An 18542-nucleotide genomic window follows, 5' to 3' on the forward strand; every position below is an offset into this window, starting at 1 on the left:
TTTCGTCGAACTTTAGTTACAGAATAAAATTGGCAAAATATGCTAAGCCCTTTTCAATGAACAAAATCCACGATGTAGGAGCAAAAAAGGTGAATTTGAAGAAGTAAATCCTATTTCTTTTGATTTTTTTCTTTACTTTGTGTATCCAAAGCCAACATAAACCACATTTAATGCTACATCATTGAGATCGATAAATTGATTTTTGCACAAGCATAAAGGATAAATAGAAGAAAAAAAATGAAAAATCATCTCATTTAATCTCAAATTATAAGCATATATGTTGTACATTTTTTGTGTTGTCCTTATTCGTATGGAATATATGAGATAAATACATACACAAAAAGGGAGCCCAAAAAATTAATATCGAAAAAAAGAAGATCTAAAAGCAAATAACGATGATGATGATGAAAAACTGCTCTTGATATTCAGCACACACCAAATATTTAATACATAAGCAAAAAAGTCAACAATACATGAAAATTCTGAAAGATACGAATGAAAAGATGTAATTAGTTGTTAGTTCAATGATTCATTTTTTTCTTCTTATTTCGTTCCTTGTTGTTGTTTTCTTTTGAAAAAAGAAACGTGAAGATAATGCTAAATTTATGAGATAATACTGAAATTTTGTTTAAGACAGAAGGAAAAAAGTTTATGAAAAGAACAGAAAAAAAAAATCAAGAAGAGATTAAAGGAAAAAGAAAAGAAAAACTATGAAAATTCTGAGAAAAATTATATCCTAAGTAAAAAAAGTTTGTAGAATAAATAAAGAGAAGAAATAAATTAAGACGAAGAATTATTGTCTTATTGATCAAGATCATAAAATAGAACGAATAATAATAGAAATCCAATATTATGGTTAATTATTAATAAAAACATGGTAAAAAATTGTATTTCAACACAAGTTTTAAAGAAGGAGGAAAATAAAGAAAAATCTATAGCGGAAAATAAGAAATTTAGAAGTCATGTCTTTGAATTTATTTTATCTATGTCCCTTACAGGCACAGTGACTGCTTTTAGGCATCAATGATTCATTGTCTCTCTCAGTTGGTGTCTAGAACTGGCTCTATTGCGTGATGTCCTTTGCCAATTACCAATACCAAATGATTCACTGTCTTCATCAACAATCACCAACTAGACATTAATTTGTTTTCAACTTACGTATTACATCTATTTTGATCTCACATGGAGACGTCTTCATTTGATGTGATTAGCATGATCACATTAACTCCAGTAAGAATTTGGTTCAACTACGTGGGCATGTGTGACAGAGTAACTGTGACCATTTGATAACACTTACTAACTTACATTACACTACATTTTTTAAGGACTGCGATGTAAGATTAAGAATATTGTTACGCAGAGAGTCAGTTACTGGATCAGACTATGTAAGAGTCAGTTACTGATCAGACTCTGTAAGTGTCATATGACTCTCACACATATGAACTCAATTTTTAAAATTCCAATTTAAATGATTGATTTTTGTATTAAAAAACCTAAAACCTGAAAACAGAGATTTAAATGTGGCTGTATTGAATTATCATGACAACGTTGATTGGATACTATCGAACAATACCGGCATGATGCCACAAAAACCAAATAGGAATAAAAAGGAGAATGATGAAATTCAAAAAATCAACAAATCGTCATGTCCACTCTATTTGTCATCAATTTGGGGACGAAGCTTATATGATTGAAATTGGATACAATCTATTTGATCAAGAATTTTAGTCTACTCGATCGAAGTCACGTACATATGTACTACATAAAAATATCTGTTTATTATGATATAAAGAAATTTTTCACATTTAGGTATTGATGTCATCATTATGACATGACAAATATTTTAAGTGATAGTTAATTTAAATTATTCTAACAGATGTCCATGTAAAACTGGAAGGAATTTATAAAATTCTAATGCAATTTTGACATTGAATTTTATTTGCGATAATGACCAGCACATAGTTTTTTGAGTACATTAAAAAAACATGTTGTTCATTAGTGAATTTTCGAGCAAACAAAATCCATTTCCGTCACTCATGAAGCTATCACTAGGTCAAGAGATGACATGTTTTTAAATATTCACTAGCATGACAATGAGGAATGAGAGTAGCGGTAAGAAATTTTAATGCGGCTACCATATGATAAATTTTGTTTTTCAGCTAAAATAAACATTATGAAGTCATCGTCACATATTCTAGATGTACATTAAGAATGCTGATTTTTCTCAAATTCTGTTCATTTCACATTTAATTTTAGTCGAGTCAACAACTAAATTTTTTTTAGAGCAAATTCGTTGTGATTTTATTATATTTTTTTGTTAATACGATGAAACTTATAGTGAATTTTTACATTTTCGTCATTTTAATCACGTACACAATGTGCAATCAGCAGCATACAAGTGATGCGAGGACTCAACGTCAACAATTAGTACGAAAACATTTCAAGCATTTGAAGAAGGAGGAAGGCGCCATACGACTCGTTGGTGGACAAAGCGATAACGAGGGAAATATTGAAATTTTTCATAACGGACGATGGGGAAATATTTGTGATGATGAATGGGATAAATATGAAGCAGAAGTCGTTTGTCGACAATTGGGATTTAAGAAAGGCGGCAAAGCAACACACAGTGGCGTGTTTGGGAATGCTCGTCGTAAATTTTGGATGGATAATTTATACTGCAATGGAAATGAGAAGGAGATATCCGATTGTCGTTTTGATGGATGGGGAAGTAGTGACTGTGATCATTCTGAAGCAGCTGGAGTTATCTGTAATATCGATAAAAACGAAACAGTTATCGTTGAGAAAATTGTACCAAAAAAGCCTCCAAAAATTATGTATCGATCAAAAGAGCCGATGGAGATTCGATTAGTTGGTGGACGAGTTCCGGAAGAAGGACGCATTGAAGTACGTTTCGGAGGAAATGGTCCTTTTGGAGATATATGTGCTGATGGATGGTCTATTATTGAAGCAAATGTAATTTGCAAGGAATTGAATCTTGGCTATGCAAACTTAGCATTTCAAACTGATTTTTTTGGTGGATCTAATGGAACAAACGTTGTTTTAAGTGGCACAGAATGTTTAGGGAATGAAACGGAATTATCTCAATGCAAATTTGATGGATTTGGTAGACAAACAAAATGTCATGGGAATAAAAATCATGTTGCAGGTGTTTCATGTATTAAAACTATGCCAGATTTAGTAATCGATGGAACTGAACTAGAAGTGACGACACATCTGGAAGATCGACCTCTTTACTTTTTAACCTGTGCGATGGAAGAAAATTGTGTAGCATCTCAGGCTTATGAAATACAAAAGGAAAATCCAAATTGGCACATGGAGACACGAAGATTACTAAAGTTCACAGCAAAAGTTCTTAATAATGGCACTGATGACTTCCGCCCGCATATACCCAAAAACTTGTGGGAATTTCATCTATGTCACATGTGAGATATATGCCAAAGTTTACCATAACACTATTTCATGGTTTTCGTTTTTTTTTATTCCTTTTATACACAGGCATTATCATTCAATGGAAGTGTTTGCTACATTCGATATTATAAATGAACAAGGTGAGAAGGTGGCGGAGGGACATAAAGCATCATTCTGTTTGGAAGATAATCTCTGCAAAGATGACATTCAGCCGCGTTATGCATGTGCCAATTATGGAGACCAAGGTTCGTATATTTTATGTAATTCTTATTGACATTTTTAAACTTTTGTTGTGTTTTCGGGTTAAATAATTTTTTTGTGTAAGCTTCAATTTACAATAAAAAATATTGTGCGATGAATGTAAATGGGATTAAAAAGCAGAAGCAGATGTTAAAATCAATACGAAAACAAGTTCATATTTTTATTCATGGATTAAATTGTGGTTAATTTATGTCCAAAGTAAACAACAACATCAATAAGCATAATTCTTTTATTTTCAACAAATTTTCAAAAATGGATTGTCAACTTATTTAATTGAGCATCATGTCTAAAGTGTGCTTTAGAATAAAAAATCATTTCTATAAATCTCTAGGAATATCCGTTGGATGCTATGACATATATAAATATAACATTGATTGTCAGTGGATCGATATTACGGAAATTGAGTTTGGTGAATATACATTCAAAGTATCCATCAATCCGGAACATAAAGGTGAGGTTGAAAACATGACTTTTTTAACATCTGATCCAAATGATAAAAAATTTATTTAAATATACAGTTCCCGAGATGACGTACGAGAATAATGCCGCAACATGCAATCTACTCTATACACAGCAATTTGCAAAAGTGTATGGTTGTAAAGTTGGTCGACCATGAAGTGGAGAAATGAATTTTTTTGATGTGCCATAAATAGTAAATAATGTTAGTGAATGTAGAAAAGAGGATTTACTAAAAAAAGGAAATTTACATAGAAAATATTTTCGATGGATCTAAATTTGCAAAAGCATGTAATAGTTGTTGGAAATGGAATGAAAATAAAAACTTTGATGAACTTTACATTTAGTATGAGCTTTTATATTGATTTTTTTTCAATCATGATGTATTATGTACAACTACATAATACACAACAATACATTTATTTTGTAAAATCCTCAGTGCACTTCAAAAGTTTTATTGAAATGAGAATTTCAAATCGAAATGCATTTCCTTTTCAAAGGGCTTTGCTCTTATTTCATATAAATTCAATCAAATTTTTTTATATCGGATATTCATCAAACTTGAATTTTGTCTAAATTTTCAGAGTTTTTGTAGACTTTAAAATTGCAAAACTGGTTTAAAAAAGCTTTCACACCAAATTTCATATCTCAATTGGAAATGAAATACCTAATTAATGATTTTGAATGCATATCAAGATTTCTCAATTTAAATGTTAACCTCAAAATTTTAATTTTGTTTGGGTTTAACCCGATCGACACAAATTATTCATGGCAGCTAAGTGACTGCCACCTTTTGTGCGAAAGTATGGCTGGATAGGTCACACATTTCGAAAGCAAAATACAGCAGAAAGTGTCAATGTGAAGGAAGAAACACATGTGTGTGTTACCGCCCTTTGATGTAATCGACAAGGGAATAGACGACCTGAAGTTTTAAGAGCAGCATGGCGTAGGAGGGTCCTAAGAGAATGTCAATTAGATCCAAAAGTGGATAATTTGTACAAATTTTGTGACAAGATCAGCAATAATATCAGATGGAGAGCCTTTTGTAAGTAATCTAGGCTCCACAGTGGAGCATGGTTTCAGTTTATAAGTGACTGCCGGATGGCGTCGAAGTATAAATTTCCATGATAACTGACATAAAAATTATCAATTGGATGTCATGTGACCACCACCTGGCTGTCATGAAAAACTTGTGCCGATCGGATAAAAATGTCAGAAAAATTGCGGTAATTTAATTTTAAATGTACACAAAAACGAATTAAAAAAAAAATTATGTAATTTATTACAAATGAACACGTTATTACCACACCTATAGGTGATTTAATTATAGAAAAAAAATCCAGAACTCGCAAAATATTTGTATGATGTTAAGGGAGAGAGTGAGAAATATATAATAATAATAAAAACGATATGTCCCAGGGCATAGACGATAAAATTCTGTAATTGATTTTCGAAACCCCTCAGTAAGCATTCATACACCGTTTCGTTATCGACACTAACAATTCATTATGTGGTCGATGCAGGACTGGATATTTAATTAATAAAATTTACTCAATTGACAGTTCCTCATTACGTCCTTTTCCACTAATTTATTACATTTGTCGATATGGCTTCGTTCATACTGTAAAATTAGAAAATAAAAATAACAGACCAGTTGTAAAAATGAAGGCAAACGTAGCACTCTTATTTTACCTTATATTCATCCCTAGTGTGATTGTAAGTTTTAAATTGATATACTCAAATATTGAATAAATGAATCATTTCAATTTGTTTTTGTTTTCAAGTACTCGGCACAATTTAGAGTAACATCGCATATATATTTTGATGTGGCACATGGAAAGAATGATATTGGCCGAATCGTTATTGGGCTATTTGGTGATGATGCTCCAAAAACGGTAGAAAATTTTCGACACATTTGTACTAAGGGAATTGATGGACTATCCTACAATGGGACGCGTTTTCATCGTGTAATTTTCAAATTCATGATTCAAGGCGGTGATATTTTAAAAGGAGATGGAGCCGGGTCTATATCAATTTATGGTAAACATTTTGAGGATGAAAATATGACTATAAATCACACGGCTCCAGGATTTTTGGGTATGGCGAATCATGGACCGGATACAAATGGCTGTCAATTTTATATCACAACAGTTCCTGCACCATGGCTTAATGGAAAACATACAGTATTCGGAAAAGTTATTGACGGTCAAGAATGGATTCACGTTATTGAGCGAGTAAAGACAACAACAGATGACGAGCCATTCGAGCCAGTTATGCTTTCATCTTGTGGTGAACTTGAGTTATCTAAACCATACTGGACATCTGACAATCCATATGATATTTGGGGTTGGGTAAAAGCATCATCAATTCCACTGACAATGTCATTTACAATCTTGACAATTTTCCAATATTTTATCAAGAAGTTAGATAAATATTCCTAAAAAGAATGCAATTTTGACCTATTTTTTATTAATAAATGTATGTAAATAGAATATAGAAGCCATTCATCTGTTCATTGATTTTTTAAGTATAATGTTTTGTTGAAATTCACCATTATATATGTCGTAAAACAGTTCCATGTAGTGAATGACATAATCTTATTAAATATATTTATTATGTAACCATATTGAACTTTATGCTTCATCAGAATTTATAATAATTATTTCAAATTTGTAACTAGGTGATTTCAAACTATATATTGATCCATTGACAATAAATTTTAATTAGAAATGATTGAATATGATTTATCTTTTATTTGAATAGGTATTTGACAAAAAGTTGGATACAAAATTCATATTTTAAAACAGTTGTGGGCAACCTGTATGCCATGGCACACTAGTGCATGTTCTACAACAGTGATGAGGAACATGTATGCCACGGTACCCTAGTGTATGCTCAACAGCATTGGTAGGCATACTAGAGTGCCTCTAAATTCGGAATGACATCAAACCATATGCCGTTTACGGTTTTGGTCGAGACTTGACACTAAGTTTTCCCGTGAAAAACAAAAGGTTGTCCAGCACTGTTCTACAGTATTTGATATTATACCACAATATTTGAGATGTTACATTATTCAATATATACATAGCAAAAATAAAAAAATCAATTTTATATAGCAAGAAAGATAAAGTTAATTGAAAATTGTGAATTGTAAAGTCTAGCATACATTCTCATGAAATCTAGTGTTTGTCGATAAAATCAATAAATGAAAATCCTTTTCAATGAGAAAATTGTCCATGTCTTTTCATTTCAACATGCTATTTTGATTTATGTATGTTTGTCCATTGAAAATTGATTCTTTTGTCGAATTGTTCTCTTCTTTCATTTTCTATTTTATCTCAATGATTCGAATGGCACAGTATTAATTGAATGATATCGGTAATCTCGAACGATAAATGCCAATTAGCATAGACCATAGAGATGTTCTTTGTGAATTTTAAAGTTGAATTTTCAATGATTTTATTTCAATATTGGAATAGATTTTAAATATTTTATTATTACAGATATAAATACATGCAACATTTAGTATTCTTAAAGTTTTGTTCATTGCTCCTTAATACACAAAATTGTTAATTCAACAACCATTAAAATCTTTACTTCAAACCACAAATCTTAGCTTAGTATAATTCAAAATTACTATCAAACACATAAACAATGAATAATATGCTAGCCACTGCAACCAAGAATAAGGCCATTGTAATTAAACGCTTTTTAAGAGAACTCATTTGGTCATTTTCCATTTCCATTTTATTCCACCAGTAATCTTCCAATTCAATTGTATCTATTGTTGAATTTATTGGACATTCAACTTGTCTACGATCAATATATTTTCTGCGATAAAATTGAGGATAAATTTCCTCAATATGTTGTAGACAATAGTTTTTAGCGGACCAGACGAATATCCGATTTTCAATGACGAGATTGTGCTTGGTAATTATATTGACAATTGCTTGTTCGATGCCAATTTTATCATCATTTTCAGTGATATAATTCTCGTTTTGTGTTAGTAACATAACAAAATTGTTTCCATCGATACATTGATGTAGGATCATATAACTTGCATAATCGGTTGAGAGGATATTCATTTGATGAGCAACTCGTTCATTATTTGCATAATAATCGCAAAATTTCCGCTCCAGAAAAATACTATACGATATATTATCATAATTTGCTTTAACTCTTGCCATGAATGGATAGAAGTGCTCATCGAAACGTTCAATATAATAGCCTTTATACAAATCAAATCCCACTTTTGATTTGCCTTGCAGTTCATAAAATCCACATTTTGTTTCAAATCTTGTCACAAATAAAGAAACAGTATCGAGCCGTGGAGGGACTGAATAAATACGAAGTTGATCGTACCAAATACCCTCTCGAAATAACGATGGCCAAATTATATCCGTTGTAATATTTGAACAAGGATCGCATTTCACTGGTAAAGTAAACAAAATGTGTACAAATAGCACAAAAAATATCATTGATGATTTGAATTGGTTGACTTTCCTTTTTCAAGTTTTGTGCCTTTATGGATGAAATCTGACTGTAGACTCACAGTGAATTGTTAATTAAATTGTGTTTAAATTGTTTTCAATTGATTTGTAGTCATGGAAATTTTAGATAATATGTTGAAGTATGCAATTTTATACTTTAAATATTCATCAAGCTGAAGTTCAATTTAAATTCCCGAGCGATGCAAATGAAGAAAGATTTACTGAACCTTCACGAAGCCATACTTACTTACAGTTAATTCGTTGATCGTACACATTAATTGTGATCCATGACCTCCCATAGGTGTCTCCTAAATCCAGCTCTATCGTTGGTTACTATTTGTCCATTCCCGATGTCAAATGCAATTCTATCTTGATCAACAGCTACTTTCTATGAGTTCTTAGGCTGCCTAAGTGACATTTGGAATCTAAAAATTTATACTTTAAAATCATATTTACTCGAGCTTCACTAAGCCTTATGGACGCAAAAATTATGCAATCTCCATTTTGTGTTATTAAAAGAGGTTTAGCGGAGGCGGATCCTTTAGAATTCCATAGTGGACCCTCCTAGATTTGTGTCTCTCGGGAAAGGATATGAATGAATTTTAACAATGTAAGTTTAGAACGATTGTTAAGTATTTCCTGGGGGAGGCATAAATGTATTAAATTAATTGCATTAAAATAAAGTTAAAATATTAAAAGAGAAAATTTTACTGCTTAAGATCTCTTTTCATGAAAGATTTTTTTTGATAAGCTCGTTGAAGAAAATGATTTCGAGAATAAAAATCTCTTAAGTGCTTTTTGATGTTTTTTTTCTTATTTATGTCATTTTTTGCACAATATAAAGAAAATCTGATGAAATTAAAGAATAGAGCTTTTTAGCATGTCAAGCATGAACGGAATGAAGTGAAATGTAATGTAATAAGAATTCAAGAATCTTTTTATGTACATTTAAATCCTTTAATCTATTTATAGGAGTTAGTATCATAATAATTCCTTGTGGGAATAGACTTCATCATTTATTATCCTTTTTGATATTTTAGTCTAAAGCAGTGGTGGGCAATCTTTTATTTTTCGCGGCACATCTTGGTGGTTAGCCACTACCGAAATTCGCCGCGACATCCTGTTCATGCCATTTCCAAATAGCTAACTTGGGAGCATACTAGAGTGCCGCGACACACAGGTTGCACACCACTGGTCTAAATATAGGTAACCATGTAAATTTTTAGGGTGAAATAAGAGACTAAACAGAACAAAAAGAAAGATTCTAAAATAAAATTGAATAAACCACCGTCAGATGATTTTGATATATTCTTCTTGTTTGTATAATTTATTTTTCCATCGTCATTGACTTCATGACTTTTCCTTTTTTTCCTCTGTTATGGCTTAAAAGCATTTCTTTTAGGCAACCACATTCATCTTGAGGCGAGCCAAGATGTGCTCGTAATGGATAGCGATAAATCTAAATTTTCAGATTCTTCCATTTTTTTCCCCAAAAGAGACGGGGTGAAATGTGTTGACTCCTTTTTTTCTGCATTGATTTTTTATTTTGCCGAGAAAAAAAAAATGTAGAATTTATTCACAAAAATTTACTGCCGTTGATGATGTATTCCATAATGAATTTGATTTTGATTTACTGTTGGTATGTGGCCGACATTTTATTATGTTTCACTTATGATATATGTGATATGCTCATATTTTGCAATTTAAATACAGAGCTCGAAGATGACTTGAATTTTATATGAAGTCGAGTCGACTATTCCATACTAAAGACGAATTGGCTTGTTCTGCTTTAATTTTATACCTAACCTAACATAGAATGTGCATACCTACCTAAATTAGCGTGCTCATGAGCATACTCAATCAATATAATTAAGCATGCTCAATTTTGTGAACATACTCATGAACATGCTCTTTGAATAGCTTCATTTTTAACTCACAAAAATCATAATTTTGCATTTAAAACTCGTTTCTGTACACATTTGATAAAATACAAAAGGAAGAACTTCATTCATATTTATGGCGCAAGAAATAAAGCTCATATACTCATACATACTTTATTCATAACCCCTTTCGCATCCTTTTTCTGCATTCGACAGGATTTTTTTTTATACATATATATTTTTTTGCTATGAAACCCTCGTTATGTCATCATATCATCATACCTTCATCATGAATATAAACTGATACAAAAATATTTCATGTCTGCTTACTTTGCGAACACATTCATTTGCGTATTCCATTTCAAAAGAAAAAGAAGCGATAAATAATTTTATTTTATTGCTTGATTTTGTATTTTGATATTATCATACAAAGTAGTTGGATATGAGGTGTTATGAGGATATCAAATAATTAATTCAGTACGTGGAAATATATTTTATGACAAAAGAATGAGGTATAATATAATGAACGTGTTATTATATTTCAAATGTAAATTATTGTGGCAAACTTAACTGTAAAGTCAATAATTTTTTGTATTCGGGATAGTACTTACTGACTGAATGTAATTATTTCCTTATGTGAAGATCATGTTACAGTCTGTCACCTAATTTGTACAAATTCTGTATTTGGATGTTAAGCTAATATTCTGTTCTGCACCAAGTTAGTAGCTTTCGGAGCTCCTAGTCGCCGTTTCCATTTCGGATTCTAATCAAGGGCGGTATAACACAACTGTGCTTTTGTCCCAGCCAGAGGCGATGCTAAATTTTTTTTTTTTGAGAACGGGGGTTTAAATTTTTTTCGAATAGGTCGCCTAATATTAGGGATGCAGACGTAAATTATAATTTGAGCCTCTTAGTTGATTACTTGCTGATCTGCTTTTTGCAGAAGAATCTAGTAATTATTCCCAAATTTACAAGCTGTATTTTATATTAAACCTTGATGAGCATTTTTTTGCGTGCATATAAACAGCTATTTATCATTCCGTCCAGCATGAGTCTTAATATTTTGTGAATCCATTATTAATTTGTTATTTTTGTGGTTTGTCATAAATTAATTGCTGAGCACATGAGGTTAGTAGAATTATATCCAATGTGCTTGAACAAAACGCTTATTGTGGTCGTCAAATTTTGCTAGTATAATTTGTTAGTTTAACAGTCATCGAAAATTATGAGTACTAAGCATAACAATATAACCACATAAATGTATAGTAAATCTGTATCGTCCAATACAGAGGATAATATAAAACATTTTCTGCAAATTTATTTTATTCTGGTTTCATAAAACTACAATGGCATAAACACAATCATTTATCACAACACAAGAAAAGTCTTATCATTGAAATAAAAAAAAAAAATGCTGACATAAACCAGATTACAATTACTGTACATGTGATACATACGTTATAATATTTACAAGTGCTACATAAACATGTTACTATGGTCAGTTACTTCGGTAAAATTAAATTGAAAAAAATATATATTTTGTTTGAATGTTTTGATGCTGCTAACCAATTAAAAAGTCACTTGCAGCAATTATATCATGGCAATGTTACAACTTTTTATTAAATACATCATGTTAGGATGTACTTTATTTCATTTACTTATTTCAAACTGAATAAAGAAGGAGAAATGTTGATTAAATGAGCATGGTGTGTTTCAGGCTATGACAATGTAAAAGAAACTGCCTTAATTAGAATTTATGAGGCAGCAATTTATGTCCATTTCTGTCGTCCTGTAGCTTTTAATTATTTTTTCTCTTATTTATATCTTTTAATTTGAGATTTTGTCTTTAAGTATCTTTTTACACTCTTTTGATATGCTCAGAAATGCTGAATGAAGCTTTTGGATGTTTCCTAATGTTTCTTAAAACTACAAAATTTCCAAATTATTTGCCTTAAAATTATGCAACAAAACTCATTTGTAAGTTTCATGCGTGTGAATTTACAAGATGTTTTCATGTTAATCCCCAGCTAAACATTTAAAGTAATGTAAGCATTGTAATTATTTTTCTTTCAATATTTTATGTCTTAAAGGCATTCAAATGTAACAATAAAAATTTCTCTCCTTGTTTTTTAATATTTTTATAATTTTTTATCTTATTTGTAGCCTTAGGATACATAAAAATGAATGTTTCTTGTTTTGTTGTTTATTTGAGCAAATAAAGATATTTTTTTTATATTGTTAGAATTTTATATTGTCATATTATACATATATTCATGCTTCTGAAACAAATATAAGTCTCAGAATGTGATGTAGTATCTTTACCTACATAATTCCTCATCATTTACATCAGAGTTGACATAAGATTGGTTTACCAGCTTACCAATCCACATTGAGCAGGTTACCTCCTGCCGCAGGTGACGTCTTTAGTATGTGACATTTTTTGCAGGTTGCCACATTCCATCGATGCGATTTTCCCTTCTGCAGATCAGCAGACTTGTGGAAGAGGCCACCTGTAGAAGTCGTGATTCGCTGAGCTTTATTCGATAATTTCTACAATAAATTCATGCCAACTCTGCATCTACATTACAAACAAACCTATCCAAGCATCCGTTTATAAAATTGCAACTTTAAGTTCATTGAAATGATGAATTTTATTATTATATAATATAAAAAGATACTAATAAGCAGTAAAGTACATAAGTAGGGATCGACAAAAAATATAAAAAAGAACGTGTTGACAAAATGATGAAAGGCTCCTTATCTATGCTATACAAAAAAAAAGTTTCAATATTGAATGACTTGGAATTTTCTCTTCATAAAATAACCTCAATTATAAGCCTTATGAATCCTTAAGGTAATTCATATATGAGCATGTGAATATACCAAAATATATAAAAGTCATAAATGATTGCCATTTTCCCATCACGTAAGTTACAAATCATTCCCAAACTGATATTTGTTGTTGTGAACTTGTGAAAAATTGTGAACTTCTGAAAAATACGAAGAGAAAAAAAATTGGAAACTTGATTGATTGGATCCAATTTCAATTTGCACTTGACTGAACTTGTATAATAAAATAATTGAATTTGGATTTCCCAGTAGTTGTAAAGAATTAGGGTGAAAAATAAATTAGTATGAAAATTTTTTGGCACATGTGAACTTTATTCTTTTTATTGGTGGGTGCATTCTGTCTGTACTTTTATTGTATCTTTATTAGGAACAATTTAACACGGTTCAGCTATTATTTGGCTAAATCAGTAAGTTTTTTAAGCAATAGTAGACATTTTCAATATTTATACAGTCTGAACTGGCAATTTTCCAATTAGGGGTTTATTTGGGTTTTCAGGATTTGTACAAATCCCAAAATATTGTACAAATCCCAAATCCCGAATAAGAACAAATACTGGAATTTTAGGCCAACGCATCTACATGCAAGTCAAATTTTAACCATATATTGTTATATATAATTTTTGTGCCAACATTTTCTTAAAAATTTGAAAAATAATTTTGAAAAACTAAAAAATAATAATATTACTTGGGTCCAAAACCCAAGTACTTAAGCACCCCAAATCCTTACAAAATACCCCAAATCCCAAAGCGTCTGACTCTGGCAATGGATATTTCCTGGCAATACTCTATAAGACATCCAATTCAGTCGAGCAAATCAACCCGAGTAGGAGCAGCATAAAATGAACATAATCAACCAAAAAATTGTTTAAGTAAATCCAGCGAAATTTTGAATCTCTTTTCATTTAGACAAATAGCTAGAAGAACTGCTATCAACTTTGTATGCTCATTCTCTTATCTGTTCAATCTTTTCACATCATTGATAATTTATGAATCAATAAAAATTCTATCACTTTTCTTATTTCTTCTTTCATATTCTTTTCTTTGTGTAAGGCATGCTAGACTACAATATATAAAAAGATTAAATGTATCATGAAGTTAAAAAGAAAGAATGCTGATAAAAAATAAATTAAGTAATCATGCTCCAAAGTATGCAATTTTATTTATTGTTGATGATAATTGCTGGGGCAGCGAATTAGAAGCATTGATGTAGTGGTTATAGTGGCAGCCTACCGACTCTAATGACTCGGGTTCTCGATCCCAATGAAAGAATAATCGGATTCGGACGCTTTTTCGCAGTTTCTAGTCACTCTAGTTCGGTTTGTGAATTCACGACTCAATTTTAGGCAAAGTACATTGCATTGATATACCCTTGGCCATGCTGCTGTGCAGAGTTAAAAAAAAAGCAAAATGCCATTTACTACAAATCAGGCTCATGTCTTCTCTTGGAAAGCGCATGTCGTCGAAATGGTGAAAAATCCAGCTCCAGACCAGCTTGTCTCTAGAGTGACGGGAGTGTAGATTCTGAAGTGACTGGCATGGTGAATCTGGCATGACAGATCAGAATAAACTGCCCTTTAGCTAAGAGCGTAATTTTTTGCCTTTTGTTCGCCTTGTGCTTCCTGGGTTTGTTCACTGTATCAATTTAATGAAAGATCGAATCGTTTTAATACGAATTATACTAAATACCAAACCTAAATTACCAGTTTTTTAGGTTAAAAGGTGGAGCTATTTCAGAAACATCTCCAATTATGGATGAAAAATAGAACAAACATCTTAAATTAGACCTTTAAGATATTCAGAGGATATTCATTCATTCGAGTTCCCAAATGTTCAATCAAGAATAGAAATCACTAATTGGCATCGACTAGGAAAATTTTTTCTACCAATATTGACATAATTTCCCTCGATAGACGTGCTCTGCATTTGCAAATTTTTTTTTTTTCAATCAATCTCCTCAAATCACTTTCTGTTCGTGGTTTTCCCTTCCAATTTATCCTATAATTTGTAATTCGACTAAATTTTTCTTCTGCTTTTCATTGTAATGCAATGAAGCGTAAATGAATGAAAAAAAAAACTTTTCTTTCTTTGTTGCTGTTCATGTCTGTGACGGGCAGGAATAGAAGATGAAGGAAGAAATAATGAAAGAAAGAAATTAAATGAAGTGAAACAAAAAGAAGCAATGAAAGTGCTGTTCATTAAAAGTTTTACTCTACTTTTTTTTTTCAACTAAAAAAAAAACTTTTTCCTCTCGCAATTGAGGAAATATCTTTCGTTAAACCACAGAGGCAATGAATGAGAAGAAACGCGATGAAATGATAAAATTGAATCAACGTTAAACGAACACCTGAGAATTCATGTCCTCGACTTGATAGGGATAAATAATGAAAGCGGAATGTATATAGATGTACATCCCGAGTGACACAAATGAAGAAGGCTCCTTCACGGAACTTTAAAGGGTCCTTCAATTCCCTTATTATTACCAAATGGAAGCCGCCTACTTTTGGTGTCCATATGACTGCGGAACTTTCGAGAGTCTCAGCCGAGCATTCTTCATTTGTATCCCTCGGGCATGTATATGCAATAGCGGAAAATGACGTCAATTTTATTTAATTTGACAAATAAGCGTACGAGAGACAAAAAAAAGCGAAAAAAATGTAAAATAATAAAAGAAAGAAAAAATTGTAATAAAAACTTTTCCATTCTATAACCAAAGCAGAGCAAAGATTGTTTGTGAAATGTTTACCAATTTCTCGCTATATGTAGGATACGAAATTGTGAGTGACAAGTTTCATAAAAACTTATGACATTTGTTGAGTTGAGAAGAAGTGAGATAGATGAAAATAAGATCTTGAAATGACTGCCTTGGGGGATATTAAGTTATAAGTTATAAGTTTGTGTATTTTCCTATCTGTCTGAATATTTTTTAAAACAATTTTCTTCCTTACCATTTTCATGATATTTCTCAACAAACATTTAAGAATTGAGTTGTGTGAGATCTTTACAAAGTTTCATAACTTATTCTTCTTATTGCTTAAAATTGAGTTTGGTAAAATTTCTCCTTTCATGTGTATGCGGCAAGGAAAATTTGGTTTTTGAGGGATAAAGTTCTGTTTTTGAGAAGTTTAATGTGGTTTCAATCTTGCGTCTTTTGTAATTTTGGCAATGATGATTACACGAAAATATGGCAAATAAAATAATCGTTTATGACAGACAAACTAATTAGTTCATAACAAAGGTATACGGCAAGATTTTCTTTTTCCACGGCTTTTGCTTATGACAACCTAAGCACGCGATACTAAATTTAATTAAAATATTTGAAACTTTTGCAGGATAAAGTCAAGCCTCACAGAAATGTCTAAATAAAAGAATTTAATCTTTCATGTACGTCCCCGAGCGACACAAATGAAGAAGGCTCTGCCAAGGAGCTTTAAAGGCTCCGCTAAACCTCTTTAATTAATACCAAATGGAAGCCACTTTCCTTTGCGAGCCATATGCTCCGTTGAGGAGCCTTGTTCATTTGTCTTGCTCGGGGTCATATGCTCATTCAAAGGACAAAGTTTCTTTCTAAAAAAATGAACAATAGTTCATAAACTGATGTGAAAAGAGTTTTTTTTTCGTTCCGTTATTTATTAAATGTGATGCTTTTCCCTTTCTGGGGAGTGTTATTGCCATGGCCAGTCGATGGAGATAAAGTATTGTATTCAAACATTGAAATAAACTTTTGCAATAAATTACCAATGAGAAAGTTTCTTTATTGTTGATAAGAAAATATTTTCCTTTTATTGAACTTTTTTATTAATTTTTCCTTATAGTTTGCAGCTTTTTGTTTTATGTCTGAGCCACATATTATTTATTGAAGATAAAAAAAATTAATTGCTGTTATATTGTGAATTTAAAAGCTTTAATTGATGATTTCTTGGCGTTAGATTTATTTGTTCTTATGGATGACATTCTGCAGCAGTGGCGAACAACCTGTGTGTCATGAATCATATGTCGTATGCGATTTCGATCCAGGCTTACCATCAAGGTGTGGCCAAAAATTGGCTACCATTGTTCTACAGTTTAAGAACCGAATATCAAAATAAACAGAACTAAATTCTAAACACTGAACAGGATTCGATGTGGTGGACAAGCTTCAGGCGACATCTCAGGGTAGCCATGGATTACAATTGAACTGTACGGCCAGGAAGTAAATTCCAAACACAGTTTTGCAAGTACAGAGCCAAAATCAATTCATATCAATAAACGCTATAATCATCTCCATCAAAATGATAAATTTGATATGACAAGTTAAGGCATCTGAATGTAATATGAAGAAATTACAAGATAATTAATGCATAATATCAATAAAGTTAAGACTGTCATCACCGTTGTGCTGCCTCCTCGATTACATAATATTAAAATTCATCCTCAATCCACACTGCAATCAATCAAAGAAGTTTTACAAGCAAATAAATCTCCTTTTGCCCCTCGCTATTTCATTTCATCTCCTTTTATTGCTTACATACATCTCGCAGTTGATGTAACAAATCAAAAGAAATGCGAGAAGAACTTTGAAAAATGTCACAGATCCCTCACGTTTCAAACATTATGTGCATTGCTATGGAATTTTCATAATTTCTTTTTGCTTTATTTTTCTTCTTCTTTAACCATCTTCTTCTTGATCTTGATTCCATCTTCTTCGTTATCAACAGTGTAGCTGATTTGTTTGGAACTTCTTTCAAATCACAAAAGTTTGTATTTAAAAAAATTATTCTAATTTGGATGACTGTAAACTTTTCTGACCTCCTTAACAAATAAAGAGCTCGCTCTCAAGAGCATAGTAAGCACTGTTGACGTACATGCTCGTCTAGTATATTAAAGGTGAGCAAGGAAAGCACTAGTTGGTGAGTCAATCCAAAATCCCACATCAAACCGGCGATACTTTTGCATGATGCCGGATTTGAATGCGAATCTAGACAATGATTTAAAAATACAAGAAAAATCCTAAATAAATGATCAAATTTACTTTAATAAGCTAGTCCAAGCACACTTTAGTAAGTAAAAGTTTTATTCGAGGACCGTAAAAAGCTTCTTATTGTGAGTTCTTACGTAACTTTAAAGTACATGTTCAAAAAATAATTTCTTTTATTCTAAAAAATTATATAGCTAGGAAGAATGTTGTAAAATATTCTTG

The 18542-nt window shown here is 31.4% G+C and overlaps 2 protein-coding genes across 2 annotated transcripts; both read left to right on the forward strand.

Annotated features, from left to right (window-relative positions):
- Positions 1–2250: 2250 nt before the first annotated feature.
- On the forward strand, positions 2251–4486 carry Loxl2 (Lysyl oxidase-like 2). Its single transcript, XM_070640354.1, has 4 exons — positions 2251–3443; positions 3517–3674; positions 4022–4141; positions 4209–4486. Exons 1-4 carry the CDS (start codon positions 2326–2328, stop codon positions 4304–4306), a joined length of 1494 nt encoding a protein of 497 aa, XP_070496455.1. The 5' UTR covers positions 2251–2325; the 3' UTR covers positions 4307–4486.
- A 1322-nt stretch (positions 4487–5808) lies between these two features.
- ninaA (neither inactivation nor afterpotential A) lies at positions 5809–6639 on the forward strand. The gene is made up of 2 exons (XM_070640502.1): positions 5809–5862; positions 5931–6639. Exons 1-2 carry the CDS (start codon positions 5809–5811, stop codon positions 6585–6587), a joined length of 711 nt encoding a protein of 236 aa, XP_070496603.1. The 3' UTR covers positions 6588–6639.
- Positions 6640–18542: the final 11903 nt, after the last annotated feature.

Source organism: Chironomus tepperi, unplaced genomic scaffold (assembly GCF_022539635.2).
Source record: "Chironomus tepperi strain 1889 unplaced genomic scaffold, CSIRO-AGI_Ctep_v1 contig_219, whole genome shotgun sequence".
Classification (NCBI taxonomy): Eukaryota; Metazoa; Arthropoda; class Insecta; order Diptera; family Chironomidae; genus Chironomus; species Chironomus tepperi.